Raw genomic sequence first — 17,878 nt, forward strand, 5'->3', positions numbered from 1 at the left:
GCTATTGTATTTGAAGAGGCTAGTGAATGATCTTGGATAGCCAAGAACAGTGCTCCCAGCCAGGTGCCTGCAGGCATTTGAACTTGCTCCTTATGCATCTCATTGAGCCAGAGGAATGATTCTTTGTAAATGTTGAACTGAACTGATATGGCACCAATTTCTAAGAGTAGCAAAATAGCTCTTCCATTGACAGTCCACCAACTCCATTGTCTATTCAAACATCAGCTAAATGTGACCATCATAAAGTCAGAGAGCAGAGGTGCCATGCTTGTCACATGAGTTATCAACTGTGGGACCATAGCCAATGCATGCAACTCAGCGGAGTTTCTCATTCATTGTGAATCTGGATACATGTTCAAAATGCTCAGGTGGCTGCAACACACGATTGAAAGAATGTGGGTAAGAAGTTGCAGATGGGACTTTGGGAAGTGTTCTGGGTGTTTAGACCAATTCGAGAATTTGAATGATTTAGTTAAGATTAAGCACAAATGAACCATTCGTCCAACTGCCAACAGCTCATGTATTCTGCATGATTTCAGGAGCACATGTTTTATGAGCATGGGTACCTGAGTAACGCCTTCTTCTGGATACCTGTGGCAGCCTGTTTTACTCCTTACATTGCGATGAGCAGCATCGGTGACTATAAAGTAAGAAGAGTTAACAAAGTCCTCACATGTTCTTATTATTCAGAGACCCCTTCTCCGTGTTATGACCATATATTTATATGGAGGTGATACACCTAATTTACATGCTTGGAACAATGCATCGTCAAGCATTTTAATTAAAGGTTGGCAAATATGAAGAACACACTATTTTTCTTAAACTAATGTGAGACCTCAAGAAAGACAGCCTAGGAGGTATATCATCAGTTAACAGGGGATGGCAGCTGTCATCTAGTTGATCACTGACTTTTAGTGATAGCCATGACCCTCTGACATCACCACAACACCTCTCTCAGTGACAGTTTTCGATTTAAGATGGTGGTGAAGTTGCTCAGTTAAATGATCCAAACCTACTCACCACAGCACTTTGGCTTATTGTTGAAAAACATGGCCCCTCTCAAGGTTCATTTTAGCTTCATTCAATTGGAACATACTTGTACTAAAAAATTTTTTAAAGATATTTATCTAAAATTCAAATTTAACTGGCAGCTCCATATCGATACCTCTTTCTCCTTAAACTCTGTAGCCAGCTAATAGTGAAGTCATGGAATCTGCTTCTGAAATATGTCTAGAATCTTTGCACATTCTTCCATCTTTCCTACGACACCCTAGTCAGAGCCACTGTCATCTCTCTTCTGGACAAGCACATCAACCTCCCTAATTGCTCACTATGGATCCTTATTAGTCATCTCCTTATCTATTCTCCACACAGTGGGACAGCGCAATTACTTAAAAACACTCATCTGACCATGCAGATTACCTGCCTAAGTCCCTAAGTGGTTTCTTGATAAACCAAAAAGTGAGAATGAAATCCTTGCTGTACCTTAGAAAGACCTGGCTGTCTCCTCACTTTGCTATGACACCACTATCCCCTCTGAAACTGTGTCCAGCTGTGCTGGCTTCTTTCCAGTTTCCCAAGAGCATCAACTCCACCCACTAAAGGTCTTCTCTTCTGTGCTCTCTGCCTGCAGAGCTCCCTACCTGTCACCTGTGTGACTTCTACTCACCACTTAGACCTAACTCAGGCCCTTGAAAAGGGAACCTTCCTTTATGGATCCCCTAATTACAGTTCATCTCTCATAGGACCTTTATCTTAATTGTACTTCATAATTTTAATTTTAACGATTTTAATTATGTAGCTACTACTGTAGTTATTCACATACTGCCTTTACCACTGTTGTTCCCTGCACTTAAACTCCACAAGAGCCCCATGACCAACACAAAGCACATGGTATGCTCAGTAAACATATTGAACACATTAGTGAACAGAAAATATCCAGTTCTCTAGCACACCCTCACCATCATTCTCTTTCCTGCTTTTTTTCCAGGTACTCCCCATCCTAACTTTTTTCCTGGATGTCTTTATAATAGACTCAACTTTAGATTTAAAATTTTCATCACGTTTGCATGTCTGTTAGGAAACGTCAACTGTTAGGAAAGTTGAAGTAATATTAAAACCCTGTGTTAAGACAGTCATCGCAACCATATAGCATAGAGTGGGTCACGATATCAAAATCTACTTACTAGTTTTCATACATAATAATGAAAAATGTGGTTTACTTCAAGACAATAAGTGTCTTATTTTTATCTCATAACAGACATCTTCTTATGCCAACCTAAAGAGTTGGTCATGAAATTGACTTATCAGAAGATCATTTCTTAGACCTAAAATAAAATGCCAATTATAAATGGGCTGTTTACATCCAACATAAATTTGAAGAATCTTACAGGAAATTTGTAGACCTACATCTTTTGAATCTTTGTACAATTTGCAAGTCTCCATTAGTGCCAAAAGGAAGAGTAACTTTACAAAGAAAAGAGCAGGAATCTTATTGAAGCAACATCCAGTCATTCTGTGATAGAATATGAACTTGTTCTATTAGCGCATTTTTCCTTTGGAAAATGAAATCGCCATGTAGTTTGGAGCACCATCAATCCCCCTGGAGTGAGGCCAGTGACGGTGTCATTTACTAAATCAGCACAATATGTGAAAGGGACACACACACACACAAAAAAAAAATGAATGATTTTGTGATCACATATTTGCAACTTCTCAAGTCTTAACTCTTCAGCACTTTTGATGATTCTTCCTTTTCTTTTCCAGAAAAAAGCTCACTCACAGCTACGGATTTCAGGCCTCTACCCTTCTGCTTATTGGTTTGGCCAGGCACTGGTGGATATTCCACTCTACTTCTTGATCCTCCTTCTAATGCAAATAATGGATTATGTTTTTAGCCCAGATGAGATTATATTTATAATTCAAAACCTGTTAGTTCAGGTAAGTGGCAAAAATTACGAGATAGTTTTATTAGGCTATATTTCATGAATGCAGAGACATTATTAACCTTAAACTAAAGAACTCCAAATTACCTTCATTATAGCATAGTTTGGAAAGCTAAGGTTTAAGCATTAATGCTTTCCTAGACAGTATTTACCTTATCCAACCTTAATATTTCTATTTTCAGATCTTGTGTAGTATTGGATACGTCTCATCTCTGATTTTCTTGACATATGTGATTTCATTCATTTTTCGCAATGGGAGGAAAAATAGTGGCATTTGGTCATTTTTCTTCTTAATTGTAAGTATGCAGACAGTAAATATTGTTTGATTTTTAAATAATTTTTAAATAAGTTTAAGAATATGTATTTTAAAGGCACAATCAACAAGAAGGACAATATCAAACTAAAAAGCTTCCGCATAGCAAACAAAACAATCAACAAAATGACAGGGCCACCTATGAAATGGGGAAAATACTTATAAACCATATATCTGGTAAGGGCTTAATATTCAAGATATGTAAGGAACTCATATAACTCAATAGCAAAATCATCATCATCATCATCATCTTCATCATCATCATCGTCATCTGATTTTGAAATGAATAAAGGATCTAGATAGACATGTTTCCAAAGAATACATCCAAATGGCCAACAGGTATGTGAAGACAAGCTCAATATGACCATCATCAGGGAAATGCAGATCAAAAGCACAATGAGATATCACCTCATGCCTGTTAGAAAGACTATCATCAAAAAAGACGAGAGATAAGAAATGCTGGCAAGGGTGTGGAGAAAAGGGAATCCTTTACACCACTAGGGGAATGTACATTGGTATAGCCACTATGGAAAACAGTATGGTGGGTCCTCAAAAACTAAAGAAAAAAATAGAATAACTATATGATCCAGCAATTCTGCTTCTGGGTATTTATCTGAAGGAAATGAAATCACTATCTCATAAAGATACATGCACCCCATATTTATTGCAGCATTATTCATTGCAGTCAAGACATGGAAACAACCTAAGTGTTCACTGACAGATGAATAGATAAAGAAAATGTAGTATATACATACAAAGGAACATTATTCAGCCATAAAAAGAAAGAAATCCTGCCCCTTGTAGGATTAACTTTGAGGAGATTAGGCTAAGTGAAATAAGTCAGATAGAAAAAGACAGATACTGTATGATTTATTATATATATGGAATCTAAAACAGCTACCCCATAGAAACAGAAAAGAATGCTGTTTACCAGGGGCTGTGGGTGAGGGAAATAGAGAGATATTGACTAAAGGGTATAAACTTCCAGTTATTAGATAAGTTATTGGGATATAATGTACAGCACCAGGATTATAGTTAACAATATTGTATTATACACTTGCAAGTTGTTAAGAGTGTAAATCTTAAATGCTTTCACTGAAACAACAAAAAAAGGTAATTGTGTAAGATTAAGGATGTGTTAACTAACCTTATTTTGGTAATCATTTCACAATATATATGTGTATCAGATCATCATATTGTACATCTTAAGCTTACACTATGTTGTATATTAATTATATCTCAATAAAGCTGGGGGTGGAAAGGAGAACAATTTAAGGATGAAATTAATCTGACCAAGAAATAAATTAAAGAATTTAAGAAAAAAATTTAAATGCTATAAAAGCACTAGTATGGACCACTGAATTCTGTTAAACATGGATGAAGATTGCATAACTTTGGGAATCATGGTTATAATATATTTATATTTAAAAATCCACAAAGCATAATAGTTCCTTTTATAAAGTAAGCATAACTTTACTAACAAAAGCTAAGAAAGATACAGCAAAAAAGAAAAAAATTGATAATCTGGAAAATCAAAGTTCTCTAAATAAAAAGATAACAAAATAAACCCAAAATAAATTTTATAAAGAAGATAGTTCAGTATGATTTATTTCAGATTGCAGTGATGGTTCACTATTAGCAGCTGTCAAACAGAGGAAAAATTGCATGAATTAAGGAAACACCATGCCATTCTTTTAAAAATGCCCAGTAAAAAATATAAGCACAGGAAGGACAAATTACTAAAAACCAATGGCCAATATTATAGTACACAGTAAATTTATACAGCTAGTCACCTAATATCAGCAATAAAACAAGGATACCTACAATGATTAATTATAGCACCCAGTGTCAGTGAGGTGGCGTAACATGCTCACCCATTCATGGTTCATCAGAACATAGACTGTCACCATCTTTTTGAAAAATAATCTGTTATTAACCATTAAAATTTTGAATTCACATAATTTTAAACCACATTTATACTTTTCAGAATCTTTCCTTAAAGACTAAGAGTGTCAATAGGTAAGGATTTATGTAGACCATCATTTATAGGTGCAGAGAAATGGAAACAACACATTTTCTGAAGGCAGAATTATTTAATTCTTTCACATCTGGTCAAAGAAAAACTATACAGCTACGAGAATGAGTAGCTGGCATGTCTAACAGCCAAACAGGTGCCAATGACCTACTGTGAAATGCAGAGCAATGTGCAATAAATAGCCCTTTTGTCAGAATCTGAGTTTCAGCAAGAATCCAAATGATTTGCATGCATGTTGAATTTGTGTCCTAAAAATGTCATAGTCAATCCAATACTGAATTTTGACACAATCTTATGTTGCAAAGAAAAAATAACCATGGTGGTAGTACTGCCTTATGAGGCGAACGCTGAAAATAAGAACATTTACAAGATGAATTCCCACCCTCTTGGAAAACATCCTAAAATTCAGATTTGTTACACTTGAGTGAAATTAGACCGCTATTTTTTTTTTTAGATCACTATCTTCTCAATAGTTGCTACGGATCTAAATGAATATGGATTTCTAGGATTATTTCTCTGCACCATATTAATACCACCTTTTACACTGATTGGCTCACTGTTAATTTTCTCTGAGGTAAGTAATTTCACTCCTGTCCTCAGGTCATGAAATATGTGGCCATTGAAAATAGCCTAGTATATTCTAAAAATGTAGATGGAGTCCTTATCTGTACAGAATTTGAAGACTCTGTCTTTGGAGAGATCATTCTCTTACCACAGTCAAGAGTCATGTTATTCAATAAGGAGCTCTGTCTTGGTTCATGAAGGTCAAGGATATTTCTACAGTAGTAGAATTTTATAGTTCTTGTGATAACATTCTCTCCTTGGAACAAATGACCCTACTGGGAAGCTAAGAGATGCACTTTTTCTGTTAATTTTGGACATACTGAATTTAAGTTTCCTAATAGGCATGCAATGGGAAATGCCATGTAGCCAGTAGATATTTGCATCTAAAAATCCAGCAGGTGATTACTTGAGATTCATCAGCATATAAATGATATCTAAAGCCATGGCACTAGACAATATAATCTACAGGGTAAGTATAATTAGAATAAAAAGTGAGCCCAGGATTTGACCTGGACACCAAAATTTAAAAATCGAGAAGAGGAAGAGTCTTCTCCTCTTGAGAAAGAACTCGTGAGGTAGGAAAAAAAGTGGAGGACTCTTGTGTGCCAGAATCTATTTGCAGGAACTTTCCTTAAACACTTAAAGTATCCGTACAGAAGGATATATGCCAGATGGCACTAAAGAATATTTCAGGAAGGAGGGAGTGATTTAACTATCAAACAAGAGGTCTAGAAAGTTGATAACTGAGATCACTGGACTGACTACATGGAAGTCATTGGTGATATTAAGCAGATAGAATTCAAGGAAAGGGTGAAGGCCAAACCAAACAAGAATGAGCTTAGGAGATACTGTGAGATGAGGAAGGTGTGCAGGGTGCAGAGATACCTACTTCCAGCTTTGCTAAAAAGAGTATCAGAGATGGAATGAGGAGAATACATTTTGGTCTAGGAAGGTATGAGCAAAATTTCTGATGAAAAGAGGGACATGAACTATCTAAAAAGCCAAGTCTTTGAACAGCTGAGAAATGAATGTCATAGAGCACCCAAGCAAAGAGGTTGCTTTCTATCAAAGCAGGAACATTCCATCCATTTACCAAGATCATAGCGTGAGGCAGATAGATCAGTGGCTTTGATGGTAGGAAGAGGCATGATTCTTTTCTGTGCGATCCTTTCTTAGGGAAAGAGATGAACTTATCAATATAGAGTGAGATGAACAGAGGTGTTGAAAGTTTGAGGATAGAGGAAATGATGTGAACAGTGATTTCAGAAAGTAAGTCAGTAGAACAGGCAGGCAGTGCTCAAAGACCCCTTGCCCTACTTTCCAAGTGAAGTCAGCAAAGTTGATAGATTTTCTTATCATAATCTCCTTCTCATATGCGATTCAGGGCAGGTGGAGTTAGGTTCAACCAGGCTTAGTGTTTTTGCCAGGGGAGTCATGGAGCGGTGGTTCTGTATAAGGAGAAATTATAGCAACGGACCATGGATTCTAAGCTAGGGAGTATGAAGTTAAGGAAATGAGGGCATTTATGGACAGTGAGACAGTGGTGAGGTTGGTGGGTTGGAAGGTCACCAACTCCAGATTACAGAGTAAGGATGGTAGAGCAAAAAGCTGAAAAAATTAGACACGGTAGACAGGGCAAAGAGGAAGGGGACTAACATAGATTTTGGATGTGGTACTGTATTTGAAGTGGGTGACTGAGGCACATAGGAGAACAAGATCATTTAAAATAAGGTCCGGGTCCCGGCAAACCATTCAATGCAAAAACATAATCATCTTTTCTAGATGGTGGACAAATGTGATAGAGTTTACCATATCAGCCTAAGATTGCTCAGAAGAAAGTCCTGGGAAATATAGCTCAGGAAATAAAATTGGCTCTTTACTCTTTATTTACTAAAGAGTTGAGAGATGCTTTAAGATGTTTTGTGTATCTAACGAAAATCATGCATTTATGCATTATGGATGGATATTATGGATATTATGCATCTATTGTAAATCTAATGAAAACTGCAAAACTCCAGGTGAAGATCTTTGTCTTTGTCATGATTATTCTTAAGAGTGGGCGGAGCAGGGGACAGAGCAATGTAATGGTTCCAGGGCTCTTGAGGAAGGAGCACAGATGTAGAGAGAAAGACAGGTAAAAGTTAGGGGTGAAGGTTTGTCTTAAGACAGATCTTGCCCATGGCTTTGATGGGTCCTTCCAGCACCACCCGGGATTCTCCTAGCAGGGTGAATCTGCTGACTCACAGTGTTAAGTATAAAAGCATCTGAGCCTCTAGTCAAGCATAGTCACTAGGTGACTTTGAAAGCGCGGAAGACCCACAGGGCAGTCAGAAATTGACTTTTACCTGATGCACACAAGAGAGAACGCTGGCAAGGTCATTTAATGGACATTAATTTATCTTACATGAGGTGAGATTTACAAACAGAAAAAGGTTCATCTAAATATACTTTTCCTCATTTTATAGATTTCTCCTGACTCCATGGATTATTTAGGAGCTTCAGAACAGCAAATTGTGTTTCTGGCACTGCTAATAGTAAGAATACATTTCCATTTAAATGTTCTTGCATGAGGGGGACACATTTGTATGCTTAACATTAAGTTAAAAAGTTTAATTTGGGCACTTAAAAATCCAACTTTTTTTAAAAGATTATTTATTTACTTATTTATTTACTCATGAGAAACACAGAGAGAGAAAGGCAGAGACACAGGCAGAGAGAGAAGCAGGCTCCATGCCCAATGTGGGACTTGATCCTGAGACTCCAGGGCCCTGGGCCGAAGGGAGACTCTCAACCACTGAGCCACCCGGGTATCATAAAATCCAGCTTTTAAAGCATATCTGAAGCAACACACACACACTGAATGTGGACCCAAACTCCCAATGGCATGAACAGTCCTGGTACCAACTTACCACAGTCTTGTCTGTTATGGCTTTTCTGAAGAGCAGTGAAGCTAGTGCTGAGAGTTTCACTGAATATTAAATTGTCTTTCAAAATGGTGAAAATGTTATCAGATCTATTTTTGTACATAAGATCAATCTCCTTAAATAAATTCCAATATTAAAGTTGTTGTTTTTATGGTGATTTCTAATATTGATTGTCTTTTTCTCCCCTTAGCCTTACCTTCATTTTTTCATTTTCGTTTTTGTTCTCCGGTGTCTGGAAGTGAACTTTAGGAAGAAATCAATGAGAAAAGATCCTGTGTTCAGGTTGAGAAAATTCCAATAAAATTTCATGTGCTATTTTAATATTCATTGTTTAAAAACATTGTTATATTCTTAAGTTAATTAAGTAAAAATTACTGCACAGGGTTTTTTTTTTTTTAAAGGAATTGTGTAGTATACGAAATTACTAAAATTCATGATACTTTTATGAGCTCACAATCTAGAATGGGAAGCCACATTAGCACATGTGAGACACTGAAAAATTAAGGAATACTATAATTCCACTGACATACTAAAAGAAAGTTATATAGGAAAGGTAAAAGCTTTAAAATAATGGGTAAGTAAAGATAAACAATTGGTAAGTGTAGCCTGTCCAGGAAGGTAGTTTGAGCAAAAGAACAAAAGGTAGTATAAATGCCACCTTCCTGTAGATTTGAGAAGTAGCTAAAAAGAACTTGAAGGTTTGTATTGCAAGGTAATGGATATTTAAATTAAAGCTAAATTTTGGAGGATTTTGGAATAAAGAAGCATAGGGAACATTTTGCAAATTACCTAATGGGAAACAAAGACAGGAATGTTTTAGAAACCTCACCTAACTGACAAGATATGAATCAAGTTCAAGCGTGAAGTAGGTGGTAGAGCAGGAGCGTGACAAGAAGACAGCCATGTTTTAGGAAATCAGCAGACAGCAGTAATTTGGGATGGCATGAAAGAGGGAGATGAAAATCCAGGATGATGAAGGAAAAATTGGATGGGTAGCAGTCGGGAAGGAGTGATTCTGACCCAAATTCCTAAGAAAGGGCGATGCTCACTCACTGGTGATTATGTGTCCTGGATTATCTGGGATGCATCTCTAATTCCAAATGTTTCCATCCATGGTTCTTGCAAAGTCTTTAGAATTCCAAAATGTCTGCCAAAATTCCAGTTCCTAGATGCCTTTCTCATGCAACTGTGCTTCGGAATCTGTGTCCTGTTTTATTTATTCATTTTTTTTAAAAGTCACAATCAACAAGGAAAAGTAAACCCAGGCAAAGAGTGAGGATGATGTAAGAGTAACATCATTTGACTCATCAGTGGAAACCAGGCTGTTTACAAAGCAGATGGCGTAGAGTGGAAAAATGGGGATTATGTTGTACTCACGGTTAATCTGTCCACATCACTGAGAGCAGTCTACAGAAAGCTCATTATTTTGGCTACAAGTTTTTCAACTGGAAATCTGTTATTATTACACTGTTTTGATTTTAGAATTTCTCCAAGAAGCAGCAGTATTTTTCCAAACCCAGAAGAACCCGCAGGAGAGGGTGAAGATGTTGAGGGGGAAAGAAGGAGAACCACAAATGCTGAGACTCTTGCAGATTTTGATGAGGTACAACTACTAAAAACGTTCATCCAAGAAAGGGGGGATACATCCTCATATGAATATTTTGAAAAACACTTTGTGTTTCTTTCATCCTCCCACACATAGCTCATTACTTGATTTCAGTGAATATGCAATGTCTACAAGGATAGGAGAACAAGGCAAATACACACATTGCATGGACACAGGCTTGTTATTTTTTAGGGTTGTTTATCCAAAATCTTTAGCATGGCCAAAAAGGTTACTGCAAGAGGAAAGAGTCCCTCTGAGGGGTGTGTGTGTGTGTGTGTGTGCGAGTGCATGTGTGAGTCTGTGCCTTAACAGTCTTTTTGGTTTGGTGGATGTCTCTATTCCTATCTTCTGAGGAAGGACAAACACCAATCATGCGATATGGTGCAAATGTTATTTCCCTGCATAAATATAGATTGGGAGAGGTCACTTGAAAATGGCAGTTTCTGGGGGAAGGACTTGTCTGAGGCATGATTCTGTACAGGGAAAAATGTAGTTGGAGGCGGTATGGAGCGCTCACTCATTTCCAGGTAAAAATAAAGCCCCCTTGTTATTTACTTGTCTCTACAGAAACCTGTCATCATTGCTAGCTGTCTACGGAAGGAATATGCAGGCAAAAAGAGAAACTGCTTTGCTAAGAGGAAGAAAAAAGTGGCCATAAGAAATGTCTCTTTCTGTGTTAAAAAAGGTTGGAGACAGTTGTTTTATTTTTTTTTTAATTTTTATTTATTTATGATAGTCACACACAGAGAGAGAGAAAGAGAGGCAGAGACACAGGCAGAGGGAGAAGCAGGCTCCATGCACCGGGAGCCCGACGTGGGATTCGATCCCGGGTCTCCAGGATTGCGCCCTGGGCCAAAGGCAGGCGCCAATCCGCCGCACCACCCAGGGATCCCCAAGGCAGTAGTTTTAACTGTTAGCAGAGTGATCTTGACCTCCCGAGATGAGGTCTTTGGGAGGCAGGACTAGTACCTGAATCTGGGGCCCTCTGCTGAAATCATGAGAGGTAGCCAGCTCATCAGCAGGCACGTGATTAAAAGCCTCAGTTACGAAAACAGTGGTGTTTTTCTTTTCTTTGCCTAAAAAGACAGTTATGTCCGTTCTGTTAAAACAGGCAAACAAACAAAAAAAGAACAACAGCAAAAAATAAAATAAATAAATTTTTTTTAAAAAGAAGAAAGAACGAAAAGAAAAGGAGCCAGTCCTTCTGTTAAGAAGGATGATGTAGCTTTTGAAGTAAGATGATTGATTTCCCAACAGGGAACGTACACAGATCAGACTCCCTGGGGCACCGGGGTGCAATCTCCATTCTAACAAACAGCACATTTTGTGGAAGTGTCTGTTAAATGCAACAGACTTTGGAAGCAAGATTTGTTTCAATTCTAGCTCAGCATCTTATTGGCTGGATGACCCTGCACAAGTCACATACCCTCCTTACCCTTCACTTTCTTTGCCTATAAAATGAAGTCAATAACAATGCTTAGGGGTGTGTGTGTGTGTGTGTGTGTGTGTGTGTGAAGAATAGGTGAAATAATGCATTAGTGCACTAGACACAGAGCTTGACACATAGTGAGCTTTCTAATAGCATTTGCTTTTATGTTTATTGAAATTATTTGAAGTTCTAATTCTGAGCATACCTATTTCTTTCAGGTGAAGTTATAGGGCTCTTAGGACACAACGGAGCTGGTAAAAGTACAACTATTAAGATGATAACTGGAGACACAAATCCAACTGCAGGACAGGTCAGTAAAACACACAGAAACATGGTCATTAATGCTGCCCAATGAAGCACTAAACAGTGAACATTTGATGACAATCTTAAAAAGGCATAAATGATCCTTTCGTATTAATCAATTGTGTTGTGCATTGAAATGAAGAAGATTAAAAATTTCTCCCTTAACAAATAAAAATTTCCTCCTTAATTCCAAAAATAGGTGCTGAAAAGGGTACGTATTGTCTACAACATATGCTTTATTGAATGAAAAGTAATGACATTAACAGGAAATATTTTGTTAAGTGAAGCTAAACATTAGCTTTCTTCATGGTCAGAAATCTTTGTGTTTTTTTTTGTTTGTTTGGTTTTTGTTTTTGTTTTAATTTTTGTTGACTTATGTAGCCTGACGATTTGTTGAATTGAATTGTCAAGATCCAGGATTTATTCAGAAAACAGAGATCATAGATTGGAGAAAAAAATAATGATTGTCTAAATTCCAAATCAAAAACTAGAATGATATATGGATGCCACTTGGCAGTACGCCTAGGCCAAGTTGGATAAAATGATTGACAGAGGTCCACAGGACAGAACGACTGAGCAGAAGCTACAGAAGGTTGAGGGAGGGCAGAGGGAGTGACCATGAAGAGAGGTTGTCTCATGGTGTGGATTGCAACAGAGGTCTCCAAATTATCTTTCCATTTCTACTCTTGCCCACATAGCGACCAGCGGAATCCTTCAAAGACGCAGATGAGATTGTGTCACTATCCTGCTTATCATCCTTCAGTTAGAATTGATCCAAAATCTTTACCATGGCAGAAAAAGGGCCTGTAAGATCTGGGCTCTGCGTATCTCCCACTCACATTGGCCTTTGGTCATCGTCCCTCTGTAGGATCTTTGGGTTTATTTTTCCATTGGCTGGAGTGCTCCTCATTCAGCTTTGTACTTGGTTGCCTCCTTCTCGTCTCCTTGAAATTTACCTCCCCACAAGGACTTTTCCTAACTACACTCGTAGCTACACTGGATCTTTTTCTTATTCTTTATCACATTTATTGCCTTGAAAGCTTTAAGCAGGGGCTATAATTCATCCCCGTATATCTCTATTTGTTTTTATTTTCCATCCCTCTCTCTAGATTGAAAGCTCTGCAAGCCCACATTAACTAGTCCTCTCTTCCTCTGTATTAGGGAAAGGCAATATGGCATTGAAGTCAAGGGTTGGATTCTGAAGGCAGAGTCCAGCTTTAACTGCTGGGGGTAGCTTGTGTGACCTTCTTCAAGTCTCTGAATCTATGCACATGTTAGTTTTCTCCTATGTGAAACAAAAATGATAAAACTACGACCTGAGTCATATAGAGTTCTTCAACACTATATAAATTACTTGATGATGTGCTCGCTTTGGCAGAACATATACTATAAATTACGTGATGAAGTAATTTGTATAAAATAATTTGATCAAATAATTCAAAACACATAAATGCTTAGATTCTAGCACATGGTAAGCCCTGGTACACATTACCTGTTAATATTATCGTATAGCACAATGACTGGTTCATAAAAATAATAAATGCCATTTAGTGGTGCTTATTGGTTGCTCTGTGCTGGACTAGTGCCAAGGACTTTTCATTTATTACCTTAGCTCAGATTTTCTCAAGCTTGGCACTGGTAACGTTTTGGACTGGATTTTTTTTTTTTTTTTGAAAGGACTGTCCTGTGCATTATAGGATGTAGGGTAGCATCCCTGGCCTCTATCCATTCCATCCCAGCAGCACCCAAGTATAACAATCAAAAACATCTCCAGACATTACCAAATGTCTTCTGGAAGGAAGATTGTCCCTAATTGAGAATCTTTGCCCTTTTAAATGCTCGTGATAAACTTGTGGAACAGGTCCTATAATTTAGCTAGTTTAACATTGAGGACACAGAATCCTCAACAAGTGTCTAATCCTTTGAACTCTTGGATCAATGAAGGAGGTCAAACAATGGACAACCAAATAAGCAGCCCTGAATTCAACCAACGTAATGGGCTTGGTAATAAAGGCTAAAATACAATAGAGGGATATGTCAATGTGGAATATCTTCCTTTTGATCTGTTGAGTTTTTACCATCTTTCTCCTCGAGCTAAGTGATCACTTACTTCCCTTTGCACTCTCGGCAGCCATGTGTGTAGGGGGAGTGCATCACTCAATTATGCACTGATGTGCACATACACATGTACACAAAATTTTGGGCTGAATGTGAGAATTAATTTTTTGTAGGTGATTTTGAAAGGGAACAGTGAAGGAGACTCCCTCAGGTTCTTGGGCTACTGTCCTCAGGAGAACGTGCTGTGGCCCAACCTCTCAGTGAGGGAACATCTGGAGGTGTTTGCTGCCATCAAAGGGCTGAAGAAAGGGGATGCTACAGTCACCATCACACGGTACCTGGGGGGGAGACACACCCTTTCTCTACTGGGGGTGATGTGATAGGAATGATGTTGACACAGAATTAACGAAGGGAGAGATTCTAACCAATGACTTCATGCCTGTGGTTATCAAGAAGCCAGCTGAGTGTTGTGTTCTTGCACACTAAGGCTGGATAGAAAAATTTTATTGATTATCCCTCATATAGAAAGGAGTCATTGAAAAATATGAATTTGCTAGGAAAGATTCATAAAGGATCCTAGGTGGTTTCAATTTTATGATCATTGAGAATACTCTTTTTAAAATGTTTCTGATATAGTGTTTGTTCTGATTTGCCCATCCCCCACTCACAGTCCCCACAGTTTGAGGATGATGTGGATTGACGCACTCTGCTTCCTTCAGGTTGGCGGATGCGCTCAAGCTGCAGGACCAGATGAAGCTGCCCGTGAAGACCTTATCCGAGGGAATAAAGAGGAAGGTAGGAACAGGGCCCGGTGTTACTCTGCGCACCCTGCCTGTCGGTGTCAGACACACTGTCCTCTCGTTCCAGCTGTGCTTTGCACTGAGCATCCTGGGAAACCCATCCGTGGTGCTTCTGGACGAACCATCCACGGGCATGGACCCCGAGGGGCAGCAGCAAATGTGGTGAGGAGGTGTCATGAATAAACTTAAGTGAACTGATTAGTCCTATAACAACTGGTCTTCAAAATCATTGTTTATAAGGCAAAAGACAACACGTTATCAGGAAATGAAATAAGGGGGAAAAATCTGACTCTCCATCACAGTCAATTTTTATTAAGAAGAAAAAGAGAATTCTAACACCCTAATACTTTGAGAATCTTGTTTTTCATCATAGGTCTTCCGGATATGCATGGCCTTTTTTTATAGTCAACCACATCCATCTCTTACTCAGTTTCAATTCCTACAGCATGACCTGATAATGTGGTTCTTATAGAGGAAAAAAAATCCCAAGTTCTTAGGATTCTGAAATCTGCTGTTTTGTACTTTATCATTACTTTCATGCTTTTAAATAAGTGCTTCTCCTTTTCCATCTTTCTTCCCATTGCCCTCTCATACATATCCTTGGAATTCAGCATTTCTAAATACCCCTTTACCCAATATCATCCTCTACATTCAGCCCCAGCCATGTTCTGAATTCAACACTCTGCCCAATAGTTGGGATATTGACATGACTGCCGTGCCTTCAAAAATCCTTTCTTTGTCTAATCTGAATTCACTAGTTGTTGCATGTTTGCCAGTGAAACATGCTTGAAAGTCTTGTCCTCTTACCTTGAGCGTTCCAGCTAGCTAACATTGCCCATGACCTAATGTAGGCAGACGATCCGGGCCACCTTTGGGAACACGGAGAGGGGCGCCCTCCTGACCACCCACTACATGGCAGAGGCCGAGGCCGTGTGTGACCGCGTGGCCATCATGGTGTCGGGAAGGCTGAGGTGGGTGCCCATCCCTGCCCACCCTTGGGCCTCCGTGGGCCAGGAGCAGAAGACATTTCCCCACATGGTGTTATCACTGTCCCCAGCTGAAGTGGCTGGTTGCTTCCCCTCTGCATGGCCCTGGCCTCTCTCTGGAGGCTGAAAATCACCAGGCATAGATTTATCTTTCCCTTCTCTTGCTTAACTTCCTCCTCCTCCTACCTCCAGATGTATTGGTTCTATCCAACATCTGAAAAGCAGATTTGGCAAAGATTATCTGCTGGAGATGAAGGTGAAGACCCCCACCCAGGTGGAGCCCCTCCACTGTGAAATTCTGAGACTTTTCCCTCAAGCTGCCCGGCAGGAAAGGTAGGCCCAGGTGTTGGTTTTTGTGTCTTCTATTATTCCGTTTTCTATTATTGTGAAGAGAAATAAAAGCCTTACTTGATCATTCTTTTTGGGTTTTTTAACTCTATGGTAATTGTATTTTAATTATTAGAGAAATTATGGTAATTGTGAGTATTTTAATTATTAGAGGAAGGCCCGATTCCAAGGGAATTTCCTTCCATGGGAGGGAAATGAGAGAGCAAAGTACTGATTTGGAAGCTGATTGTTGTAAGGGAATTTGCATTCCTGGCTGCTCGCTCATGGGCCAGGTCCTAACGTGTGCAAGGACCGAGGTCATCGGGATCCCTTCTAGAGGGTAAAACCATCCCCATTAAATACGATCACTAGTCTAAAACCAAGACCAGGCATCAGTCAATGCTCAGTGAGTGGAGGCTCTTAGCACTTTTATTATTATTGATAATGGCACTTGAGGCTCAGGTCGGTTAGACCACACCAAACCCTAGCAGCAGAGGCAGGAGGCAAACCTAGTGCTTTTGTCTTAAATGCTATTCTCTTCTCACTAAGGAAGAAGGATAATAAGTAATCCTGGGGTGCAGGCTCTGGGGGTTTCCTCTGTGTCTCATTCCTCCTGAGACCAAAAAGGAGCTTAGCTCTGAGAGCCTCCTCATGCTTCTTCTTCAGTAAAATGACTTCTTATTGGTTAAAGAACATTCACTACCTCTGTCCATTGCAATGCATGTGTCTATGCATTGAAATAAATTGTTGGCGATATTGTTGCTGCTGCTTATTTTTTATTTTATTTTATTTTTAAAAAGATTTTATTTATTTATTCATGAGAGACACCAGAGAGAGAGAGGCAGAGACATAGGCAGAGGGAGAAGCAGGCTCCTTGCAGGGCCCCCGATGTGGGACTGAATCCCAGGACCCCAGGATCACGACCTGAGCTAAAGGCAGATGCCCAACCACTGAGCCACCCAGGAGTCCCTGTTGCTGCTTTTTAGATGCACATCCATCAGTGGTTGTCTTCTTGCAACCTGGAGCTCAGCCTCACTCTCTATTCCTCATAGGTACTCCTCCCTGATGGTCTATAAGTTGCCTGTTGAGGACGTGCGACCCTTATCACAGGCTTTCTTCAAATTAGAGATAGGTAAGAGTCACTGTTTAGAGATAAGGACTCCAAGAAACAGAGAAATTCAAATCTTGCATTAAACCAGTATAAGAGGTACACGGACATGAAATTGTGCCATTATACCAGAAATAAAGTATTAAGACTTTTAATCCAGTGCTTCTCAACCACAAGTGATTTGGTGATGTCTGTGGATATCTTTGGTTGTCGTAACTAAGGCTGGAAGTTGGGGAGGGGGGTACGACTGGTATCTTGTGGGTTAAGGCCAAGGATGATGCCAAACATCCTGCAATGCACACAGGTCAGCTCCCTCTCACAGCATAGACGCATCAGACCAAAATGTCCTTTGTGGCAAGGGTGGGAAATCCTGTCCTAATTGAATGAGGCTCTAGAAGGAAGAGACCTTTGGCGTTTGTGACTGGAGTGTCCACAGATTCATACCAAAAAAATTTTTTTTTTTAATTTTTATTTGATAGT

At 39.0% G+C, this 17,878-nt stretch overlaps 1 protein-coding gene across 2 annotated transcripts in view; it reads left to right on the plus strand.

The window, feature by feature from the left end:
* Nucleotides 1-17,878, plus strand: part of ABCA9 (ATP binding cassette subfamily A member 9) — a 60,554-nt gene that overhangs the window by 35,721 nt on the left and 6,955 nt on the right. For both annotated transcript variants that reach the window (XM_072781021.1, XM_072781022.1), the window contains exons 24-38: nt 540-647; nt 2,767-2,940; nt 3,128-3,241; nt 5,748-5,867; nt 8,323-8,391; nt 8,972-9,063; nt 10,264-10,384; nt 10,955-11,072; nt 12,035-12,126; nt 14,351-14,511; nt 14,897-14,972; nt 15,045-15,139; nt 15,829-15,948; nt 16,156-16,296; nt 17,343-17,422. In XM_072781021.1, the coding sequence (XP_072637122.1) occupies nt 540-647; nt 2,767-2,940; nt 3,128-3,241; nt 5,748-5,867; nt 8,323-8,391; nt 8,972-9,063; nt 10,264-10,384; nt 10,955-11,072; nt 12,035-12,126; nt 14,351-14,511; nt 14,897-14,972; nt 15,045-15,139; nt 15,829-15,948; nt 16,156-16,296; nt 17,343-17,422 (1,681 nt within the window). The remainder of the gene's footprint in view (nt 1-539; nt 648-2,766; nt 2,941-3,127; nt 3,242-5,747; nt 5,868-8,322; nt 8,392-8,971; nt 9,064-10,263; nt 10,385-10,954; nt 11,073-12,034; nt 12,127-14,350; nt 14,512-14,896; nt 14,973-15,044; nt 15,140-15,828; nt 15,949-16,155; nt 16,297-17,342; nt 17,423-17,878) is intronic.

The sequence above is a fragment of the Canis lupus genome, chromosome 16 (genome assembly GCF_048164855.1).
Source record: "Canis lupus baileyi chromosome 16, mCanLup2.hap1, whole genome shotgun sequence".
Lineage (NCBI taxonomy): Eukaryota > Metazoa > Chordata > Mammalia > Carnivora > Canidae > Canis > Canis lupus.